Below are 24923 nucleotides of genomic sequence, written 5' to 3'. Positions count from 1 at the left end.
GACTGAGCCTTTCTGTTACCTCCAGCAAGTTAGTTTATCAGGACATCCCCCTTTAGAAATCCATGCTGATTTTTCCTATCTACCCACCTATTTCTATGTTACTGCTAATTCTATCTCAAAATAGTTGTCTCAAGGAACTTCCACACCACTGATGTTAAGTTGACTGGTCTGTAATTGTAGGGCTTAACCTTGTAATGTTTCTTGAACAAGGCTATAATGTTTGTAATTTTCCAGTCTTCTGCCACCACTCTGGGTTTTGGAAAGACTGAAAAATTGTGGCCAGTGCACCAACAATTTCCACTCTCATTTCCTTTAATATCCTTGGAGGCATCTAATCTGGTCCCATTGCTTTGTCAACTTTTGAGGTCAACAGTCTATCCATCACTTCTGCCTTATCAATTTTTAAACCTTCTAGTGCTTGAGTTCCCTCCTCTATCACCATGCCCTGCGTAACATCTGTTTCTTTGTCAAAGACCATTGCAAAGTATTTATTTAACATCTCAGAATGCCTCCTGCCTCTTGGTATAAGTCCCCTTTTTGGTCCTTAATTGGCCCTATTCTTCCTGATATCACCCTTTTACTGTTTATATGGTCATAGAAGACTTCAGGACATCTTCATATCTTGGCTGCCAGCCCTTACCACATAGTTCCTCTTTGCTTCTCTTATTTGCTTTTTCACTTCCCTCTGAACCTTTAATATTCCTCTTGGTTCATAATTTGATTTTCTACCCAACACCCGTCATAAGCATCTTAATTTCTTTAAGGTCACTGGAGGTGTTCCCTTTTATATTGAACGAAAAGCTGCAATAGTAGTGTTCCAACAGAGAGCAGGAAAGTTTTTTAAAAATCTGACTTGTGGCTTTTAAAAACAAGAGTACAAAAATGAAGACCCTTTAATAGATTCTGTAATTTTAGGTAAACTTTTTGCTTTCAGTATTTCATATAGCATCTTAGGGGGAATGGATAATAAATTCTTTATTATACTGTTTACAGTTTGTTAACATGTACTAATATCTTCTGATATGTTTTGCAAATAGGAATGAGCCAGACAGACAGTTGATTGATTCAAGATTGACAGTATATTTTATGGAATAAAATATGTGTATTTCATGTATATGGAATACTACATTAAGTATAAGATATCAGTAGTCACACTCTTTGATAACAAAAGCAAAATACTTGATATTTTAAAGTGAAAATATCAAGAAACTACATGTAAATGAATTAAATCATCTGTAGAATGCTGTTATGAATTGAATATACTCTTACTCTTGTCATGTTTTTCATTTAGCATCATAACTTATTAGGGTTTCCTTCATTGTGTTTTCTCATGATAGAGCTCACAGTTTGGATAGTGAAGATCATCGAATTGCTCTATACCTTTCCTTGCAGTTGGCGTTCAACAGACAGGTAGGTGTCATTGGCATATTATTCCTGTGAACACAATTTCTCTGTTATTAAGCTTTAATTTTAGGTCAATTGATATTGACAGTTAAAACACTTGGAAAGCTAAGTGTAATGAACAAGTTGCAGTCATAAAGATTTATCTGAACCTTCTAAATAGAAGATTGTTTCACACGTAAATAAAGCTTTCAAGGCAAGCTTGTTCATTCATATTCAATTTGCAGTTTTGTAAGAGTTTTAAACCATGATTTTTTTTTGGAGTTCAAAAGATTTTATCTTCAGGATAACTGAAATGGGAGGGGTAATGCTGGTGAGAGGAATTTTTTTTTAAAAAACCTCAAGTTTCTTGTTTTAAAATACAAATCAGTTAATTAAACTAATCCACTGATAGTGGCATGAGAAAACTTTATCATTCAAAGTACAAAACAGTTTGGATTTACACAAATCAGAAGCAGTATCATTATGGAGCTGGAAAAAAAAAGTACCTGACAAAAATGTTATAAAATGAACTTGGTTTGAGCTGCTTGTTTTGAGGTGTGGTGAATATAAGGTTAGGTTAGGCAAGGTTGAAAGTAGAGATCCATAATGCTATTTGGATGACAACCTGCAAAGTTTTTGAACGCTGCTAAAAGCTCTGAAACAAAGTAATATGTTTTGAAGAAGCTGTCCATCATCCCCAAGAAAACAATAATGCAGCAACATAGCATTCCTCACCAATTTGTAATTGGAAAAGAAGACCATATTTCAAGCCGTTAGTTACTGTCGATTCAAAAAGGTCACAAGGGGCTTACACAGGCAGTAAATTTCTAGCAATCGTCTGGGTAATTGGCAGCTTCTTTACTAGCTTACAAACTTGGTCATTTTTCCTCACTTAAGAGCCTATGTCCAAGACAAAGTAGCAGATTGGATGCATAATTGGCTGAGAGGCAGGAAACAAAAGGTGATGGTAGAGGGATGCTTGAGTGATTTAAAATCTGTTTATAATTCCACAAGCTATTCCACAAGGTGCAGAACCCATTGCTATTTGTGATGTATGTTAATGATTAGTACTTATATATAGGGGCTATGATCAATACCTTTGCAGATGACAAGAAAATTGGCAGGGTTGTAAATACTGAGGAAGATGACCATAAACTGCAGGAGGTTTTAAAGAGACTCATCAGGTCAGCAGATCAGTAGCAAATGGAGTCCTTGAATGCAAGGTTGGCTTCCATGATAGTTTGGACTGTGCACACAACTTTCTGTTGTTTCTTCCGGTCCTGGGCAGCGCAGTTACTGTACCAGGCCGTTGTGCACCCAGACAGTATGCTTTTGATGATGCACCTATAAAAGTTGGTGAGGGTCTTTATGGGCATGCCAAATTTCCTGAGCCGCCTGAGGAAGAAGAGGCGTGTTGTGCTTTATTAAATGTCACATCTATGTGGGAAGTCCAGAACAGGTTGTTAGTTTTCGTCACTGCTAGGAACTTAATGCTCTCCACCCTCTCAAGGTCAGTTCTGTTGATGTAGATGGGGGCATGTTCTCCTTCTTTCCTCTTGAAGCTTGTGCTTGCTTAATGACAATGTTGAACAACTTCATATTTTTGAATTGGTTGTGTTATTAAAAAGAATCTATTGCCTCTTGTAAATTTAACGTAAAAATATCATGTTAATCTATTTATAGTAAAGTTATTTTCATCATCTATTTCCTCCTCCCACTTCCCCCATGCTATACATCAGGTGGCAGCAGAGGTCTTTTTAATCCTCTCCTAATGCCTCTGTAACCAGAGCTTATAATAGTGTTCTCATTATTTTTAATCAACATGTTATGGGAAGTCAAACTTGAAACCAGATCTTCTAGACCAGAGGGAGGGACACTACCATTGTGCTACATGCCCCTAAAGTTGCTCGTTCCTGCCTTTATTCCCCCTTGATTGGCTAAATAATTGCCATATTGAAGAATTAGTCAGAAACCAATGCATTTGTGACACGAGAACAGATGAATACAATTACAAGTTTTTTTTATCTGTAATTGACTAATTGTAAAGCTGGTTTATATAATTCAGAGTTTGACGGTAATAGACTTGGGATTTTCATCTCCTCTGAAAGTGCACTATAGTAAATATTTTTGCTGTGTTTAAATTTCTTTTGCAGATCTCTGAAGCTATTGAACAATTACAAGTGGCACTTAAACTCAGGAATGATGACATGCATTCTCTCCATTTGCTGGCGCTTCTGTTTTCTGCCCAAAAACATTATCAACGTGCTTTAGAGGTCATCAACATGGCAGTCAGTGAATATCCAGAAAACTTCAGGTATTAACTCCGAAGTTTATTTGTATATTAGTTGCTTACATTTGATGAGATGTTCAGATATCTATGATTATTATCTTTCCAAATCTCCATCCCAGTACCTATAGGATCAGTTGTGAGAAAGCGTGATTCATTCAAAAGAGAATTAGATATATTGCTGTAAGATAATATTTGGAAATACAATATATGAATAATTTAAACTATTAGCAAGGTATAATAAACCTACAGAAAATTATCTTGGAACTATCACTGCCAAAAGTCTCCACTGTTGCATATGAATCTGAAAGTGTCAATAAATATTGATTGAGTGGATATGTACCATCCATAGTGGTGATTTCATGGGGACTGGTGGGGAGAGTAATTAAGGACATTGAAGGGTCAGACCTAAGAACAGCTCTGTCTAACAGTCTCTGTAATAATGTATATCATATCCTTGTGATACGTACATAGTTGCAGGGATGCAATAAACTTAATCTTGTTTACTTCAAGTGACTTTTCTAGTTAGACCAGAAATTCTCATTTATGCTAGACCACATGAGTACTGGAAGAATATAGCCTAGAAGATATTGGTGGCACCATACGTAATATGGTATTTAACATTACCATATCCAATATGATGAGCATCTGAGATGATCTGAAGATTTGCTTAGCTTCTTTCTACATGACAATCAGCTGTAGTGATTTCTTTTGCATCTGAAACCGAGCTAGTTACTCATGCAGACTGGAAAGCAGCACTGCAAAGATTATCAGTGGAACTCAAGAGAAAACCTTGTGGAAATATTCAACACTGAAGAATTTTTAAAAGAACAACAGAAAGCATTTCAGACCTACTAAGACGTGTGCTGGAGCAGCAGGAAACTTCAGCTCTCAGGCAGAGGTGCAGGTTGCACGTGAGATAGTAGTCTGTAGCAGCAGTCCTGAGTCTAGAGATCAAACAGCGAGTGAACAGACATCAGGGATTTATGATTCAAAACTAAAATTTCCTTGTAAAAAGGAAACTTTAAACGGCACAGTAAATGAACCAGAAAAGGACAAGAATTTCTTTTTAAAACTGCTCTGATTTGGTATCGCTGTCATAGTGCAAGGATGCCAAAAGGGATAGCGAGCAAAATAAACGTAACAGGGCTGAGACAACAAATTCTGGATCAGAGAGTTGGAGGCATCATAATCAAAAGTAGCTAAGTATTTGATAAGTTAAAGACATGAGTAATTCCAGTCTAACAGGGAAAATATTTCTGGGAGACTTCATTAAGTCTGCAAAAGGCAGGAGTTCCTCAATTAAAATTTAGAAAAGTAGAAATCATCCAGTCAAGCTGTGGAAAGAAAATATGGGAATCATCCATTAAAGCCACCAAATAATGGGAAAACCTTCTAGGACAGCAGCAAAGCATAGAAGAATAGCATAATTGCAAAACAAAAATCTTTAAAGTAGATAAAATATCTATACATGTTAGGAGATGATATCAGAACTAGTCTCGCCCGGAAGATTTCATTTCAGTTATAAGCTAAATAGAATACAAAATTGGACATGCTGGAGAAATCAATTCTTGAGCTTTAACATGGCTTCTAAGCTGGGTACTAGGTGGAAAGTTTGACTAAATATGTTTGGAATATGCAGGTGATCACTGAGGCATCATCAGGCACTTTCAAACCAGCATTGAAAGCCTTTGACAAATATTTCAATTTCCAAACAAATAAGATTCTTGGAAAAGAATTCAGGTGAATCAATAGATGATTTCATTAATGATCTCTACAGACTAATGGAGGGACGCAACTGTGGTGACATAAAGTCAGAATTCGTAAAAGATGGAATTGTTTAAGCATTATTGATGACTTGATGTCAGATTTGTTGAATCCAAAGACGACCTAGCTTTGGAGCAAGCCGTTCAAGTGGTGAGTGAAGTACAGATCCTGAAGCATCACAGATCAGAGGAGAAGTTCACATTTGGTACAAATCATCAGAATGCATTCAATTCTTAAGGTACGGATCCACAAAAGATGCATGGTTTTACCAATACGGTGAGTAAGCGATACACTAAAAGTCTTTACCAACATCTGTGTTGTGATCAGAGCCGAGCTATTAAACCCAACTGTTTTTATTATAAAACAATCAATCACTTTCAGAAAATGTGCTGAAGCAGGACACAGCAACAGAACAACATGAGACCAAACAATTACCCAAGCAATAAAAGTTGAATAATCTCCAGTGGAAGACAGAACCAGAGTTTTCCTAGGGAAAATATGTGACCCTAGCCCAGCATTTTGGCAAGCTGATCATTCCTGGTGAAGGGTGCTGTCAGATGCTGCCTGACCTGCTGTGCTTTTCCAGCACCACACTATCAAAGCTGATATCTTTGTCAATGGTCACCTCCTGAACTTTGGTTAGACACGGGAGCAAGTGTTACATTTTATCAATGAGCGTTGCCTTAGGGAACGCATTCTATCACTGCCAGAACTGAAACTATATGATCTATGTGGCACAACACAGCAACTCTCCAACAGAAAAGACACCAAATACTAGAAAACCAAAATCTATGTGACAGCCACAAATTCTCACTCTTGTGTAGAAAGATGTGCACTGACCCCAATTTCTTCAACCAATTTTCATTCATTTCTTTTCGCTTTCCTTTGTTTTGATTTTCTTCTCTTTTCCTTCACTTACCTCTTGTCCTGAGCTTGGATAGCATCAGTGGCAGTGAGTGAGCCCAGCACAGACCTCAGTGATGGCGAGTGAGCCAAGAGTGGACTTGGATAGGCCCCTGCTTACTTTTCCAGGGCGAGCATGGGACCTGACATCAGAATCATACTATAATGGCTGCATGATGGCAGAGGTGACATCAGCACGTTAGGCTCCGTGGTGAAAAATGGTGGCTGAGGATTGGTGAGTTGGTTGACTGGGTCCGGTGCTGGCAGCAGTGAAGTGGTGGAGGAGGGCTGGTGGCACAGGCATTGTTGATGATGAGCTGGCTCAGGAGTGATGGACCATCCTGAAGCTATATCCTTCCAAGTTTTTGTCTTGATCTTAAATTATTCAAAATGGTGCTGGATCAAGGCAACAGTAGAAAAGCTTTTCATTCCTTTTCTCGGTTCAGTGTTTTTCTTACTGTAAAATACACCTGACAATAAAATCATTCATTCATCTCGTTCAAAAGGCAGAAGTGGTTAAGCTAGAAAAGGTCAAGGAGCAGCGGTTAGAAGATTATATGATGCTTTGTAAACTCCTGGCAGAACCTAAACAAGAAACTAAATCCCCTGAGATGAATGGCATAGGGATAGCATTACCTTTGATTTTCTTACCAACTGCACAGGCCCCCAAGACCCTGTGCAGGGTTGAGCAACTTCTGGAACTGGCAGTCAATGCTGTGATCAGTGTGCCAGCGCCATGTGCAGAATATTGGAGTGGCTGTGTTTGTGCACAGCCAAACAGCTTAGAGGGAATGTTGCAAAGGCATAAGAAATTTGTTTCCTACCTTCAATGTGATGGAAAGCTGTGAGCATTTCACAGCAATCTTCACCATTGCCATTGACACTGGAGAGAGTTCCGATTAGTTTGCAAGGAAACATAGGGAAATAAATAGAGAATAAACAGTTCTTACTTGAGGTAAATGAAATCTCTTCAACTGAACTTGGTGAAATTGCAACATGATGCAGTGAATAATTAGTTACAACAGGTTTAGGTTTGACCCTAAACGCTGAGTTGACTTGGAACAGACTAGTTAAAGCAGAATATCTGACTTCTTTACCTTCCAATAGCAGCAATGGGGATCACACCAAACATGAGTGAATCTTCAAGTAATAAAATGGAGGAAGTGAGCAACTTAATTTCACCAATGATTCAATTACTGAGCGGAGTGAAAATGTCCAGTCTAATCCACAATTTGAAGAAATAGCTGTGTCTACTTCAGCACAGTTCTGCAGTTGGATTGGAAGCAAACAATCCACTGACGAAAATTGAAAATGTGGTGCAGACATTCCATGGAAGCTACTACTAAGAGACCAGCAGGGGGAGGCACAGTGGTGTTCTTGTTGCACTAATAATTCAGAGATGTACTGGACTGGGAATGTGAGTTCAAATGCACTGGATGGTGGAATTTGAATTCACTAACAATTTGGAATTAAATGTCTAATGATACTATGAAACAATTATCATTAAAACCCATCTGTTCAGTCATGTCCTTTAGGGAAGGAAAACTACTGTCTTTATGTAGTCTAGATAATACATGACTCGAGACCCACAGGATTTAACTTGCATGAGAAAGACCAAAGAAATAGCTCACACACAATCTGAGATTCACTCTGGGGTGCATGGCTATGCAGCTATTTGAAATTGAAATAACTGCACGGAGGCCAGTATCCCATCACAACATCACCCTTTATTTACAAGTGCACAGCACACTGGCTGTTGCCAGCCAGCTCGGAGTCAGTCCTCAACTGAGGAGATTCTCCTGGTTATACCATCTTCCTAATCAACTTGTTCAGAGATGCTATTATACATGTTTGGAGCAGCTGGAACTCTAACCTGGGTCTCTTGGTTCAGGGGTAGAGACATTACTACTGCATCACATGAGGGCCCCCTGTCCTGGTTATACTTATTGCACAAAGGTGCTGGTAACTGTTTGATCTGCTGTTTACAGGCATCAGAGGTTATTGAGTTCAAATTTCACATCACATGATGGGATTAGAACTACATACCCTGAGCACTAGACTGAGGTTCTGGATTACTAGTCCAGGGAAATTAACATTGCACCATCACCTGCCCCCCCCCCTGTTCTGGTTATTTTTTTTTAAAACAAATTACAAAAATAGTTTACAACAAACAGTTACATTTACAGCTGCATACAAGAGACAGCAATTTTACAAGGGAGAGGAGCAACAAAGCCAGGCCCCAAATCCTACCATTCAAACAGTTTACAGGGACCTGAGGACAAACATCAAATCCCAGTTTCACATAAAAATATAAAGAGACAACAGCAATGACAGTTGTACATTAGACAGTACTGTTACATACAAAAGTGCAGACAATACAGACCCAGCAAGCCCCCCCTGTCCTGGTTATATATTTTATTAAACAAATTACAAAAACAGTTTACAACAAACAGTTACATTTACAGCTGCATACAAGAGACAGCAATTTTACAAGGGAGAGGAGCAGCAAAGCCAGGCCCCAAACCCTACCGTTCAAACAGTTTACAGGGACATGAGGACAAACCTCAAATCCCAGTTTCACAAAAAGATATAAAGAGACAACAGCAGTGACAGTTGTACATTAGACAAGTACTGTTACATACAAAAGTGCAGACAATACAGACCCAGCAAGCCCCCCCTGTCCTGGTTATATTGCTCAGGCAAGACTTTCCTGATTGGTCCAGGTTAACAACCCCAATCAAGAATCTCATAGTCAAAGAGATCCACCTGGTTCTGATCACTACAGGAATATTTTACACATTACTGTAAATGGGTGCATACAACAACAAGCTCATCTTGGGGAGGGTCAGGGCTGAGCATCCTTAACTACAAAAACTCAAGCAGCTGAAGTGAGAGCTGGAAAAATGCAGCTAAGACTGGAAGAGCTTTGAGAATAGGAGAGAGAAAATTTGATTGAATGAGAAACAAGAACGCAAATAATTGTATGTGAATATGGTTGGATAAGCAGGAAGGTCAAATCAGAGCAGTGGTGTCCTGAAGAGAAAAACGTTGGAAAATGAAAGGCCACACAAACTTGATTGAGAGAAGGTGAGCCTGTTTCAGATTCACAGGTGAAAGGTTTATGGGGATGGGGTGGAGGTTTGTGGATAGGACTCATACAAAAATATTCTGTCTGGCTCACAGCCCTGCATTCCGACAGGGATTCAGGCGTGTTCAACATTCAGCAGCTCTCAACGGTTCAAAACTCATCGAGCCAGAAGGACCAGAAAGGCTCTCAGTGATGAAAGGAAACGGAACCAATGACATGATTCAACATGAGTCAGAATCAAATTAAAAATACAATCTTGGATGAAGTTTGCTCAATTGATCTTTCTCTCAATGAGTAGTTTATATTTTTAGATAGACATATTTAGGATGGCATTTTGTTTATTGATCATGTATGGTCACTGAAGACTTGTCTTTAACAATGGTCAAGTCGTCTATAGCAGTTTGGATGTTAGGTTAATTGAAGTTGTCTAGGTAAGTGGATAAGAGATCATTCAATTGTGAGAATTATTTCACTGTCACATCCTGAATTGATTTTGAACATTCTGTGTGATCTCAGCCCACATTGTTGCATCTCTCTGCTCCTTTTGCATTTCATCTATTCTCTTGAAGGTGACAGTAGTTGTGTCTACTCATGTTGGGACAGACAAACTAACAGTCCAAAGGTCTGGTAAAATCGAAAGGAGATGAGAAGAGGTAGAATTAGTTGCATGCAGGAAGAAAGTGAATTCAGGAAGCAAAATGTGAAGAAATGGAGTTTGTCTGATGAGGGATTGAGTGGGCAAGTGTAGTCACTGATGGTAGAGTCAGAGAATGGACAGATGGGTGAGGAGGGAGTGGGAGAATGGAGTGAGAGAGTGGGCTGAGTGAGGGGGAAGGGTAGAGTGGGTCTTTTGGGAAGAAAGCATATTCCCACTCTGATATTTGGAGGCTCAGTGTTATTTTTGTTTCTGCTGTTGGTATGTTCGATATTTGTGCATGTAACAAAATTCATTCTGCAAATGGATGGGAAAACGTTTTTTACCATTCAGCCATAATTGTTGGTCTGTCATTTCCTACAGTGGTATGCAAGATGTTTTGTTATATGCAATGCTTACAGGGTGTGCGGTTCTCCACAAGACATTCAGGGCTTGTTGTTTCATATAATGCCACCTACAATATATGTCAGTTGTGCTGTTCACGTTGTGATAATGCAGCGTATTGTTTTGTACACTAGTATAGGTTTGCAGTTACTTGCACAATAAACAGTTGCTGGTTCTTCAGTGTCTCATGGGAGCCTGCCATTCCCAAAGAGGCTGTGTGTCTATTTCAACTTATCCAGGGGTAGCATGGCGGCTCAGGGTTTAGCATTGTTGCCTCACAGCGTCAGGTGAATGGCTGTATGGAGTTTGCACATTACCCCTGTATCTGCATGGATTTCCTGCGGGTGCTCTGGTTTCCTCCCACAGTCCATACTAAATTGCCCATAGCGTGCAGGTTAGGTAGATTAGCTATGGAAAATGCAGGGTTACAGGGCTAGGGTGGAGGGACTGGATCTGGATGAGATGTTCTTCGGAGGATCAGCATGGATTTGATGTGCCTAATGGCCTACTTCCACACTGTAGGGATTTTATCGAGAATCTATCCTGCAGCAAGGTCCTGTGTTCTTGGGCACTTTGTGCTCAAGCGATGTGCCCAACAGAGGGACCAGTACAGTATTGAGAAAGGAAAGCATTGATAGATATATCTTGTCCATGCCTATGGACACCCTCCTGCCTGTTGCCCCATCGTGCAACCTTTACCCATGATCCCCAAACCACTGTCACTCCCTTTTGCTCTGGGTTCCTCCCTGATCCTGGGTCCCTGATACATCGCCAGCTGTTGCCATTGCTCCCACTGGCACTAATGAGAATCAGGACCTGTAGGCACCTGGTTGGCTGGCTGTACCCAGCATGTGGGACTGTTGCTGCAGGGTGTCCTCAATGCCAGGGAAAGCCTGACAGTTGCCACTTAACACCATCAGCCCTTGCCCATAGAACTGATAAGGGCACACTGTTCTCCAACTGGTGCCCATTAAATCCAGTCCAACATCCCAAACGTATGGTTCAAGTCTGAAAAGCCCAGTTTTTGCCACTGCTTTGCTAACAATATAATGATGGTGTCCCTACTCGGGAATTCCTTGAGCAGATTACATTCAGGTGAGTGAAATCCCATTATGTCAATCCGAAACCAAGGACAGGGTTCGGAGTTGTGATTTATTTTTCAACATCTTAGATTTACTTTCTTAGACTTTCCTTTCACAAGATCCTGTTCAGAAAATAACAAATGGTTGAAAAGGGTTGTATGCTATCAGCTGGGCTGCGTCACTTTGTGGTTTTTAATTTTGTCTCCCATCAGTGGGTAATACACCCTACCATCTTTTATAAAGACTTAACTTCATATCCAATGTTGACAGATACACTGAAATTGGAGGGAACGGAGGTCTGTATAATTAGGGCCTGCTGTTAATATATTTTAAAAGTTTTTTTCCCTTTTTAATAGTAGGTTGATAAATATTACTACCACTTGGAATCTTGACTCACCATGGCAGGCATGGAAGCAGGCCACTGCTGTCACATACATAGAACATTTTGTTAAAGTCATAGACACTCAGAATAAAACCCTGATATTTGCTGCTGTGTTCTCAGTCCTGAAAATTATAAATGAGTGGCCCCTTAACTGGATTATCTGGCTCAAAGCTGAATGGGTGGCAAATGTACTGTGCTGTTGCCAACAGCATTGTGGAGACAGGATTTGAGTCATGGTTTTTTTTGTGTTTCTGTTTTGAATAAAACCCTTACACATGAGTGTCATGTGGCACAGCTGTAGCCATGAGTACGGGAGGGGTTGGGTTTGTTCTCCTGGGGAGAAGGACACATTGAGAGGATATGTATTGACAGTTTCTAAGTCATGAGGCATTCAGGCAGAGTAGTTAGAGAAAAATTGTTGCCATTGTTAGGGGGTTCAGAAACCTTTGCCTACTCACTCAAAGCAAATGGCAAAAAAATCATCACTGACCTGAGGAAGGGCATTTTTCTCCAGAGAATAGCTAGGAGCTCAAATGTGCTGCCTGAGGCTACGATGGAGACGGCTTCATGTGTGGCTTTCAAAAGGGAATTGAGTGAAAGTGCTCAAAGAAATAAATATTTAAGAGCTGCACAAGAAGAACAGAGAAATGAACCAGCATGGACATGTTAGACCAAATAGCCACCTTTTAATCATTCCATGGTTCACTGACATCATGAAACACTCAAAATTTGCCTGGAGTGCTGGCAAATTCTGATTAGCTTCTGATGATAGGCCTCAATTGGCCTTCAATTCCCAATAATCAGACAGCCTGGTCAAACCACTGACCCACTTCCAGGAAAGTGGTCTAGATACAGGGTGGTACCTGCGTATCAGCCAATGATGGCAATTCTCATACTTTCCTGCCTCTGAATTGTCCCCATTAAGGGCTAAAAGTTCTTTGTTCCAAATCTAACATATTTTCTGCATGAAAGCTTTAATGGCGGTTTCAGCAGCAGATGATCTGAGACAGGATGAAGTTGAGCAACATTACGGAAGTAGGAATACGTGATCTTAGAACTGATATGAATCTGAGGCTCGAAGTTCAACCTCAGAATAAAACATGACACCAAAGTTGCAAACAGTTTGGTTTAATCTCAGACGGTCACTCAGGAGAACAATCAAGTTAAGAGGATGGAGGTTTGCAGGGGATACTGAAAACAATGGCTTCATTCTTCCCAGTTAGAAACTGAGAAAAGTATAACTACATCAACTGTTACTGAAGAACCATTCCTGGAGAAAAATGAAAATTACAATATTTATTAGTATAGCATGCCATATACATGAGAAATGAAATTTTATGACATGGCTTTATGTATTTTTTATATTCTGTAATATATATTTTATGGCTAGCATTTTTATTTGTGTTCAGTATGAGCATTAGAAATTCTAGATTCACTGCAATATTAAGTTAGGAGGGAGGTTCTGTGCACAAATTTTAGATGTAAACATTTTTATTTCTATTGTTGCAGAGATGAAAGAAAGTATAAAATAGTCTTTTCTTGAGGCCTTTATTAGAAAACTGAACAGATGGGTTCCAAGGGAAAAGAGCTATTGACTTTTGTTACATCCAGACCTTTACTTGCACATCTGTGATATACAAAGGGTATTTATTTCTGTACGTACAGTTGGAAAAATAAACATTATTCATATTTCAGTAACTAATTGAAATATATTTAAATCTAGATTGTTCCCAAACTGCTTTCTAATTCCGTTAAGCGGTGAGGTAATTTCCCCACCCTGCCACCATGACTCTGTATAACTATATCCCCTAGGTCCCTCTGTTCCAATACCCTGTTTAGATGTATTTTCCAAATACATCCTTATTTATCCTATGAAAGTGTATTACCTTGCACATATCCATGTTGAAGTTTATTTTCTAATTACCCATCAGTTCATTAATGTCTTCCGGTATTTGACGCCATTCTCTTCTATATTAACTGTAGCCTCTAGTTTGACGTTATCCACAATTTGAAATTGTCCTTCTGATTCCTATCCAAATCATTCCATATCCAAACAGTGATTCTTGTAGCACTATTTCCTACCATTTCCCAACCCAAAAATATTGTCCCTGATTCCACATGGTCTGAGCCCAATAATGATTCTTTGGAAATCCATATATATTATGTGCATTGCATTACCCTATATTCACAAAATTGTTCAAGCGTGACATTTCCTTTCAGAATCTGTCATAGCTCCTAGAGTCCATGTCAATCTCAAACATATTATTAAATAACCTTTTCTCTTTTAAATCCTAAGAAGCTGAACAGACTGGGGCTGTTTTTCGTGGCGCGTCAGACGCTGAGGGGTGACCTTAGAGAGGTTTACAAAATTATGAGGGGCATGGATAGGATCAATAGACAAAATCTTTTCCCTGAGGTGGGGCAGTCCAGAACTAGAGGGCATAGGTTTAGGGTGAGAGGGGAAAAATATAGTTAGGGACCTAAGGTGCAACTGTTTCACACAGAGGGTGGTACATGTATGGAATGAGCTGCCAGAGGAAGTGGTGGAGGCTGGTACAATTGCAACATTTAAAAGGCATTTGGATGGGTATATGAATAGGCAGGGTTTGGAGGGATATGGGCTGGATGCTGGCAGGTGGGACTAGATTTGAGTTGGGATATCTGGTCGGCATGGACAGGTTGGACCAAAGAGTCTGTTTCCGGGCTGTACATCTCTATGACTTCCCTGAGCCTTCTCTCTGAGCAAACAATTCCATGGTCCTCAACCTTCCTACATAGCTCGGATAACTTTGTGCTAAATTGTTGAGCCCTTCACAAATTTCTCGTCCATTCCCAAGTTTACTTGACTTCATACTCTTTTATGTTTAATGTCCTTCTGTACAGAACTTTTCATTAAAGCTAAAGACTAGAAGACAAAATGTAAATGACATAGAGCCATAGGATGATAATATGATTAGATATAAAATTAACTCAACAAAAGCATGGTAACCTGATGGCATCCTTTCTCTTCTACAACTTCTATGAAATACATACATTATTTTTTAAAAAGTATCTTTCGTAGACTCATGGCCACTCTAGGGACTAAAACCTCGGCTGGCACTCTAATGCAGTACCGGGTGTGTCAATGTTGCTGTCTTTTAGATATGATGTTAAAGCAAGGTTCTGTCTGCTGTCTCTGGTGAATATAAAAGATCCCATGGCAGGTCATCTGCTGATTGCAATTTGTGGGATCTTGCTTTGCATAGATTGGTACTGCATTTCCTACATTGCAGCAGCAATGGCACTTCAAAAATGGCATGTCATTTGGATGTAAACTACTTTGCAGCACTCTTGAGGTCATAAAAAGATCAATATAAACCAGTTTTGAGGAAGGGTCACCGGACCTGAAGTGTTGGCTCTGATTTCTCTTCATAGATGCTGCTGAGCTTTTCCAGCAACTTCTGTTTTTGTTTCTGATTTACAGCATCTGCAGTTCTTTTAGTTTTTATTAAGTTCAGAAAGTAATAAAGCGTCTAGTCTGACGGTGAGATATTGTTACTACAGTTTACACTGTGATTTGCTGGAGCATTGCAGCAAGCTGAGGACAGATAAGTAAGCATGCAAGCAGATGCAGTGTTAACATGACCGGCTACAGGAAGGTTGGGGTCATACTTGAGCATGGACCGGAGGTGTTCTGCAAAGTTGTCACCCAGTCTGCGTTTGGTTTCTCCAGTGTAGATTGGCCACATTGGGTGCAGCTAATACAATTGGTTGGTGTTGGTCATTGAGGAATGGACTAGGGTGTCCCAGGTGGAACGGCCCATGCGGAATGCAGGCATAGGGAGTGAGGGAAAGATGTGTTTGTTGGTGGCGTTCTGCTGGAGTTGTCTGAAATGGTGGAGAATAATCCTTTGAAGCTGGAGGGATGAAAAATTAGGATAAAAATCACGCTGTTGTGAGTGATTGGATGGGGTGGAAACACGAGTGATAGGTTGGATTCAGTAGAGGGCCCTGTCAACCACAATGGGCGGGAAACCATGGTTATGGAAGAAGGAAGCCATGTCAGCCACGCTGATTTTCCTGATCACTTAATTGGCACCATCTGCATCCTTTCTCCCCCATCATTCCACCCACTCACCCCTCCACTATAGCATAACTTCTGGCCCCTCCATACTTCACGTGAGCTCTGATGAAGAGTCATCTAAACTCGAAATGTTGGTTTGCTCTCTCTCCACAGATGCTGGCTGACCTGCTGTGATTTCCAGCATTTTTTGTTTTTAAACCAGTGTGGTTGCTGGAAATCTGAATTGAATGGGGATGGGATGTCACGGAATGTCACGTGTACCTAGGCACAATGAAAAGCTTTGTCTTGCGAGCAATACAGGCAGATCACAGAGTTAAATTAAGTAAATAATAGGTAAACAGCGGCACAAACCAAAACAAAGGTACAGGCAAATGCTAAGAGTTTGTGATTCTGTATTCTAACAACACTAGGGTAGAAACTGTTTCGAAACCGGCAGGTGCATGTGTTCAGGCTTCTGTACCTTCTGCCTGATGGTAGATGTTGTAGAAAAACATTGCCAGGATGGAATGGATCTTTGATAATGCAGCCTTCTATTGATAGCGGGTCGGGTAGATGGATTCTATAGATAGGAGTTGGCCTTTGTGATTGTCCGGGCTGAGTTCACCACTCTCTGTAACCGTGTCTGATCTTGAATGGTACAGTTGCAATACCAGGTAGTGATACATCCAAATGGAATGCTCTCGATGGTGCAAGGGTATTTGTTGTCATGCCAAGTTTTCTCAGCTGCCTGAAGAAGAAGAGACGTTGTAGGGCCTTTGTAGCCAATGTGTCCACATGAAGAGTCCAAGAAAGCTTGTTGTTGATGATCACTCCCAGAAGCTTGACACTCTCCACTTGTTCCACCTTTGTGCTGTTAATGTGTAGGGGGTGCATAAGTAACATCCTGCCGAATGTCAGTAATGAGTTAATTGGTTTTGCCAGCATTGAGAACTAGGTTATTCTCAGTGCACCATTTTTCTAGGTCTTCCATCTCCCGTCTGTAGTCTGTTTTGTCGCCATCTGAGATTCAACCTACTACGGTGGTGTTGTCAGCGAACTTGTAAAAGGCATTAGACTGGTATTTGGTGATGCACTCATGGGTATACAGTGAGTACAGTAGAGGGCTGAGTACACACCCCTGGGGGCTGCAGTGTTGAGTGTTAGTGAGGATGAAATATTGTCCACCATCTTCACTGATTATGGCCTGTGGGTCAGGAAACTGAGGATCCAGTTGCAGAGAGTGGGGCTTAGTCCAAGATCACTAAGGTTTAGTAATCAGTCCTGGGGGATAATAGTGTTGAAGGCTGAACTGTAGTCAATGAGTAGGATTCTTACATAGCTGAAAGATGTGGTGCTGGAAAAACACAGCAGGCCAGGCAGCATCCGAGGAGCGGGAGAATTGACATTTCCTGATTCCTGAGGAATCAGGAATCAGGAAATGTCGATTCTCCCACTCCTCGGATGCTGCCTGGCCTGCTGTGTTTTTCCAGCACCACATTTTTCAACTCTGGTCTCCAGCATCTGCAGTCCTCACTTTCTCCTAGTTGTTCTTACATAGCTGTTCTTGGTGTCACAATGTTCTAGAGAGGAGTGAAGGGCAAATGATATGGCATTTGACGTTGATCTGTTCGTCCGATAGGCAAATTGGAGTGGGCCGAGAGCAGTGGGGAGGCTGGAGTTGATTAATGCTATGACCAGCCTTTCAAAGCACTTCATGACCACTGAGGTTAGGGCCACTGGGTCATTGAGCCATGCTGCATGAGCCTTCTTAGAGACCGGGATGATGTTGGCCCTCTTGAAACAGGCAGGGACAGTGACCTGCTGCAGGGAGAGTTGAAGATGTCCGAGAAGACCTCTGCCAGTTGATCTGCACATGCTCTGAGTGCCCGACCTGGTACTCTGTCTGGTCCCATCACTTTCCTTGGATTCACACGAAGGAAAACTGATCTGACCTCTGATGCAGTGACTATTGGGATAGGTTCATCAGGACTTGTCAGAATAGGTGTTACGTCTCCAACGAAACTTTGCTGAAAGCGAGCACAGAAGGTGTTGAGACGATCTGGGAGAGATGTGTCATCATCTGCTATCTTGCACTGTCTATTTTTAGAACCTGTGATGTCATTAAGTCCTTTCCATAGTCGCCTGGTGTCTGTCTAGGTCTCTAGTTTGGATCCGTATTGGTCCTTGGCTGTCTTAAGGGCTCTGCAAAGGTCATACTTGGATTCCTTATATTTGAGTGGGTCTCCTGATTTGAAGACCTCACGTGTGGTTTTTACCAGGTTCAATATGTCCTGGTTCATTCAGGGTTTCCTACTGGGGAACACCTGGATTGACTTGCTCAGTATGCAGTCCTCCACACACTTGCTAATAAAGTCTGTGACGGTGGGGGCGTACTCATCCTGCGGACTGTTTGAACATGGCCCAATCAGCTGATTCCAGACAGCGCCGGAGTTGATCCTCTACCTCCGTTGACTAACACTGGACCTGTATCTGTGAGGGGATCTCCTGCTTGAGCTTTTGCTTGTAAGCTGAGAGAAAAAAAATGGCGTTGTGGTCAGAGTTCCCAAAATGAGGGTGGGGCTTGGAGTGGTCAGCATCTTTCACAGTGGTGTAGCAGTGGTCTAAAATGTTCTGGCCCCTAGTGGGGCAGGTAATGTTTTGGTGGTACTTAGTCAACACCTTCCTTAGATTGGCTTGATTGAAGTCACCAGTTACAATAAACAGTAACTGTTGGATATGCCTAGCAGGTCTGGCAGCATCTATGGAGAAAAGTGACCTTAGGTCAGAATGGCAATTGGCCTGAAACTTGGACTGAATTTTTTTCCAGTGCTGTGGAGACTGCCCTTGGAGATAGGCTGGGAAAATAGGCAAAAGCCATATCAGGAGGCTGCCTGCCATCTTCCCAGCTCTGAGGGACTTCCCCAGGCTGTCCTGGAATTGTGTTGTAAGGCTACTGGAGTTATGCAGCCAATTATTCTAATTAGACTCTACATAGAGGCTATTTGATGCTGATACCAGTATTTTAGCAACATCAGTGCAATCCCTTACTGCCTGCAGAGGCTGTGAGCTCAAGCTGGCCTTCCACGGAAGGCTAAGGAACCAATGTCTCTCCTGGCAATAATAGAAACATGGGGCCGGAAGGCTGCAGTAGCTCTGTGCGTGAATGGATCTGTAGGTGGTTTACACGTCAAAACCTGATGGCCCTGTTGTTTTCTGGTTTCTTTAATTTATTTCTTTAATATTGGTGCTGAGTGAACCGCTATGTTGATTTTGCCTGGCTCAGCATCTCCCACCTTTTTTTCTTTGGGGAAACTATTGCTCTATGTCCTCTGGTTGGACCTGCAGCACTCGTGAGGGTCTTTCTACGGACCTTTTTAATGTGGTGAGCACAAGGGCAACCAGACAGAAAGGCATTTCCTGGAACATTGGCATGTTAATGACATGTAGGATAAAGGCCAGAATTGGGTCCCAACACCCTCTGGAAATTCCAGACTCTTAATTCTGTTTCTTTCTCTCTGCTGCCAAACTTATTGAGCATTTCCAGCATTTTTGGTTTTTATGTCTGAGGGTTCAATGAATCTGGGTTATAATTATGTCCAATTCAATTTAAATATTTGTTTGTGGGATAGTGGGAGTACAGCTTGGGCTGGTAGGAGTTTCCTATTTTAAACAAGTGTTTTATGCAGATTGTAGTTTCAGTTTGTAATGGATAGCTGCAATACTCTTTTAATTCTCCAACTAATTAGGTGTGTCTGACATGCAGTGCTGTTTTCAACAGTTGAATTGCAGCTTGCACGATTGCAATGCATAATATAATCAGCTTTATATTACAGAAACTTTTTGTGAAGAAACAGTTGGCATTCCAATAAAGTATCCGGTGCTCTCGTATCTACACCCACACCAATACAGATATTTGCCATTAATTGCCCATTCTGTAGTTTGTTAATATCCTCTTGTAATTTGTTTATAGTCGTCCTCTGAGCTGACTATCTTCCCCACTTTGGAGTCATCCATAAATTTGGAATTCGTGCTTTGGATTCCACAGTCCAAGTTCTCAGTAGATATTGTGAATTGTAGATTGTGATTGGAAGAGGTGATGTCTATTCCTATAAACCTGCATTTCCTGTGGTTAATCCACCTAACCTGCACATCTTTGGACTGTGGGAGGAAACCAGAGCACTTGAAGGAAACCCATGCATGCTATACGAATAAATGTTGTAATTTTCATTTTTCTCCAGGAATGGTTCTTCAGTATCAGTAGATGTAGTTATATCTTTCTCAGCTTCATGGTGCATCATTCAATATGTGGTTGCCATCTGTTCATGACAGTGTTGTGAAGTGTACTGTTTAAGTATTACCATCTGAGGTATATTAGCACCCTTACTGATTGGTGACAGCATCTGTTTTAGTATCCTAAATGTCTTAGCAGTATTATTGTGTATGTTTGATTGAAACTGTTATCTGATGGTGTAGGGCTTTTGTAGAGGTATATTTTGCTCAGGTTACATTGCATTGCTTCTATTGCTATGAATAGGGCAGCTCTCCATGTTTTATTTGATTAGTCATCAGTCATATGGATTTCTGTCTGACCCATAAATCCATTGAGGTATCCCTATGTATTTTCATCTTCAAAAAGCACTATTTGATAGAAGTTTTCAACATAATGTTGAGGTGGTCAATAAACAGTAGGAAGAAACTATTTCCATTGTCGAAGGATTGAGAACAAGAGGGGAACAATGTGGGGACAGCAATGATGTAATTGGACTACTAACGCAGTGGATCAGGCTATTGTTCCGGGAATATGGATTCAAATCCCATCACAGCAGCTGGCAAAGCAGCAGGCTATAAACAGAGCTAAGCAATCCTACAGTCAATGAATCAGATCTAAGCTTTACAGTACTGCCGCATACTGCTGTGAATGGTGGTAGAGAATCACACAACTAACATGAGGAGGAAGGTCCACAAATAACCCCAATTCTTAATAATCTCGGAGCCCAACACAACAATGCAAAGACAAGGCTGAAGTACAAGCAAGAATCTTCAACCAGAAGTACTCAGTCAGGGTGCTAATATATCTCAGAATGGATGATCCATCTCTGCCTTTTCCTGACATCCCCAATATCACAGATGCAGTCTTCAGCAAACTCGATTCACACAACATAATATCAAGAGATGCTGATGACACTGGCTACAGCAACGATTATGGGCCCTGACAACAGTAGTATTGAAAGCCTTTGCTCCACAACTGGTTGCACATTTTAACAAGATGTTTCAGCTGCAACACTGCCTTTCACTCTCATTGTAGAAGATTACCCAGGTATGTCCTGTCGTAAAAAAAGACATAGCTCATAACCAAGCCATTAATCTACTCTTGATCATCTGCAGAGTGATGGAAAGGGTAATCAACAGTATTACCAAGGAACATTTCCTCATTAATTTTTAAAAAAGAACTGTAGATGCTGGAAATTGGAAACAAAAACAGGAATTGCGAGGAAACTTAACAGATGCGTCAGTATCCGTGGAGAAAAAGCTGAGCTAACATTTTGGGTCTAGCGATCCTTCTTCAGAATAGTTCTGAAGCCAAGAAAAGGTTAGTATATATGCTGAAGATGGGTGGGGGGAGGAGGGAGGAGTATACCATAGTGGAGATGAAGCCCAGAGAGTGAGAACAGCAGTTGAACAAACAGAGGAATGGGTAAAGGTCAGACTAGGGAAACAATAGCTGCTAATTGGGGCTTTAGTAGCTGACAGTGGGATTGTTGTGTTCATAGCCCTTAGCATTATCCACCTCACAGATGCTCAGTCTGGGTTCCACCAGGACAATTCAATTAGTCCTTACGGCTTTCCTTCAAACGTGAACAGAAAAGCTGATCTCAAAATGTAGAATAAGTTTGACATTGAGGCAGCTTTTAACTGGGTATGCAACAAGGACCCAGGCAAAACTGAAGCATTGTGAATCAGGGGAATCTCTCCACTGTCATAACTCGCAAATAGGAAGATGGTTGTAATTGGAGATCAGTCATCTCAATCCCAGAATATGATTCAGGAGCTCCTCAGGGAAATGCTTTAGGCCCAATTATCTTCAGCTTTTTCATCATTGATCTTCATTCATCATTAACTCAGAACTAGGATGTTTGCTGTTGATTGCACAATGTTCAACACCATTCATTATCCTAACATTATGAAGCAGCCCATGAGCATATGTAATAAGACCTAGACTACATTCAGGCTTGTGCTAATAAGTAGCAAGTTGCATTTGTGTGACAGAAGTGTCAAGCAGTGACTATCTCCCCTTGACATTCAAAGACATTGCCATCTTTGATCCTCTTTATCAATATTCTGGGGACTACCAGAAACTGAGCTGGACTAGCCATATAAATACCGTAGATGCACTGAGCAGATCAGAGGCTAGGAATTCAACCACTTCACTTCCCAAAGTCAATCCGCCATCTACAAGACACAAGTCAGAAGTGTGACGGTATACTCTCCACTTTCCTGGATGAGTACAGTTCCACCAACACTCAAGAAGTTTGGCCCTTCCTAGACCTCTCCGTTTCTATTTCGGGCGACCGACTCAACACAGACATTTACTACAAACTGACCGACTCCCATAGCTACCTAGATTACATCTCCTCCCACCCTGCCCCCTGTAAAAACGCCATCCCATATTCCCAATTCCTTCGCCTCCGCCGCATCTGCTCCCAGGAGGACCAATTCCAATACCGAACAACCCAGATGGCCTCCTTCTTCAAAGATCGCAATTAACCCTCCGACGTGGTCAACGATGCTCTCTACTGCATCTCCTCCACTTCCCGCACCTCTGCCCTTCAACCCCGCCCCTCCAATCGCCACCAGGACAGAACCCCACTGGTCCTCACCTTCCACCCCACCAACCTCTGGATACATCGTATTATCCTCCGTCATTTCTGCCACCTCCAAACAGACCCCGCCACCAGGGATATATTTCCCTCCCCACCCCTATCAGCATTCTGGAGAGACCACTCCCTCCGTGACTTCCTCATCAGGTCCACACCCCCCACCAACCCAACCTCCACTCCCGGCCTTCCCCTGTAACTGCAAGAAGTGCAAAACTTGCGCCCACACCTCCCCCCTCACCTCCCTCCAAGGCCCCAATGGATCCTTCCAAATCCGTTGCACCTCCACACACATCATTTACTGTATCCGCTGCACCCAGTGTGGTCTCCTCTACATTGGGGAGTCAGGCCGCCTACTTGCGGAACATTTCAGGGAACACCTCTGGGACACCCGCACCAACCAACCCAATTGCCCCGTGGCTGAACACTTTAACTCCCCCTCCCACTCCGCCAAGGACATGCAGGTCCTTGGCCTCCTCCATCGCCAGACCCTCGCCACATGACGCCTGGAGGAAGAGCGCCTCATTTTCCGCCTAGGAACCCTCCAACCACACGGGATGAATGTAGATTTCTCCAGCTTCCTCATTTCCCCTCTCCCTACCTTATCTCAGTCCCAACCCCCGGATTCAGGACCGCCCTCTTGACCTGCAATCTTCTTCCCGACCTCTCCGCCCCCACCCCCTCTCCGGCCTATCACCCTCACCCTCATCTCCTTCCACCTATCGTATTTGCAGCGCCCCTCCCCCAAATTCTTCCCCCTCCACCTTTTATCTCAGCCCGGTTGGCACACCAGCCTCATTCCTGAAGAAGGGCTTATGCCCGAAACGTCGATTTTCCTGCTCCTCGGATGCTGACTGACCTGCTGCGCTTTTCCAGCACCACACTTTTCAACTCTGGTCTCCAGCATCTGCAGTCCTCACTTTCTCCTACTATCAGGATAAAACAACTTGCGTGATTGACATCCCATCTACCACTTTCAACATTTCCTTTCTCCACCACTGGTGCGTAGTGGCAGCGGTGTGTACCATCTACCACTGCAGCAACTCGCCAAAGCTCCTAGATAGCATCTTCGAAACCCACAGTCAACACTACTGAAGGACAGAGGCAGCAGATGGAGAGCACAACCACCTGTGATTTCTCGCCAAGCTACACACATTCCGGACAAGCGAAGGAACAGTCACTAGGTCAAATTCTTGGAAATTCCTTTCTGATCATGTTGTGGGTATACCATCCCTATGAACTACAACATTTAAGAAGGCAGCTCATTGCGACCTACTCAAGGACACTTAGAGATTCGCAATAAATACTGGTCTGGTTAATGATACCCACATTCTCAGAACGTTTTTTTTAAAGGACACAAAATTAAAATAATTGGCAAAAGAGGCAATGAAGTGAATAAGATCTGGAATGTGTTGCTTGAGTAGTAATGGAGGTGGAATAAATTAGACATTCAAGAGGCGATTGGATTGTTTTCTATGGAGGGAGGGTTAAGGGGCGAAAGAGGAATAGCAGTATCTGTGTTTTTCATTTGGAATACATTACAGACATGATGGGCTGGATGGCCTCCTTGCAGTTTGTAACAATCCTGCAATTACCTTCAGGAAGGCTTTACTTGTGTATTTATGACTTTTCTTCAAATGGCAATGGAAACCTTATACTCAGTTGCTGCCAATCCGTCATTGCACAGAATGGCTCTTGCTTCGAAGTTTAGTTGGATAAAGTCCATCATTTTGCTGTTGAAGCTGTTTCTGTTGTAATGATTGAGTAGTTTCTACCCGATAACAATACAGGGAATTGTTAAGCTGTCAAAATAAGCACCTGTTGAAAAATGGGATTCCAGCAGAGCAACAATAGGAGACTATATTTAATTTGTCACATAATTTTAACTTTATGATGGGTGTAATTGATCTTTAATAAAAACAGCAATGGTTTACTCTGTGTTTTATTACAATAGTAATTAGCTGATCTGTTATCTGTGAGTTCCTTGTTAATTAATTTGAACATCTCTGGGCAGCCAAGTGATCTCTGCCTCCTTATCCTTCTGCCTTTACATAATTTACTTGCTAGAGTTCGCT

General features: G+C 41.7%; 1 protein-coding gene across 2 annotated transcripts in view; it reads left to right on the top strand.

Moving 5' to 3' along the window:
* Positions 1 to 24923, top strand: part of LOC122552723 (tetratricopeptide repeat protein 7A-like) — a 417993-nt gene that overhangs the window by 189839 nt on the left and 203231 nt on the right. For both annotated transcript variants that reach the window (XM_087991260.1, XM_043695623.2), the window contains exons 14-15: positions 1338 to 1410; positions 3537 to 3697. In XM_087991260.1, coding sequence (XP_087847386.1) covers positions 1338 to 1410; positions 3537 to 3697 — 234 coding nt within the window. The remainder of the gene's footprint in view (positions 1 to 1337; positions 1411 to 3536; positions 3698 to 24923) is intronic.

The sequence above is a fragment of the Chiloscyllium plagiosum genome, unplaced genomic scaffold, assembly GCF_037043375.1.
Source record: "Chiloscyllium plagiosum isolate Xiang-an unplaced genomic scaffold, Cpla_swu_hap1 HiC_scaffold_10, whole genome shotgun sequence".
Taxonomy (NCBI): Eukaryota; Metazoa; Chordata; class Chondrichthyes; order Orectolobiformes; family Hemiscylliidae; genus Chiloscyllium; species Chiloscyllium plagiosum.
The sequence above is the reverse complement of the archived record's forward strand: the minus strand, read 5'-3'. Positions and strand labels throughout refer to the sequence as shown.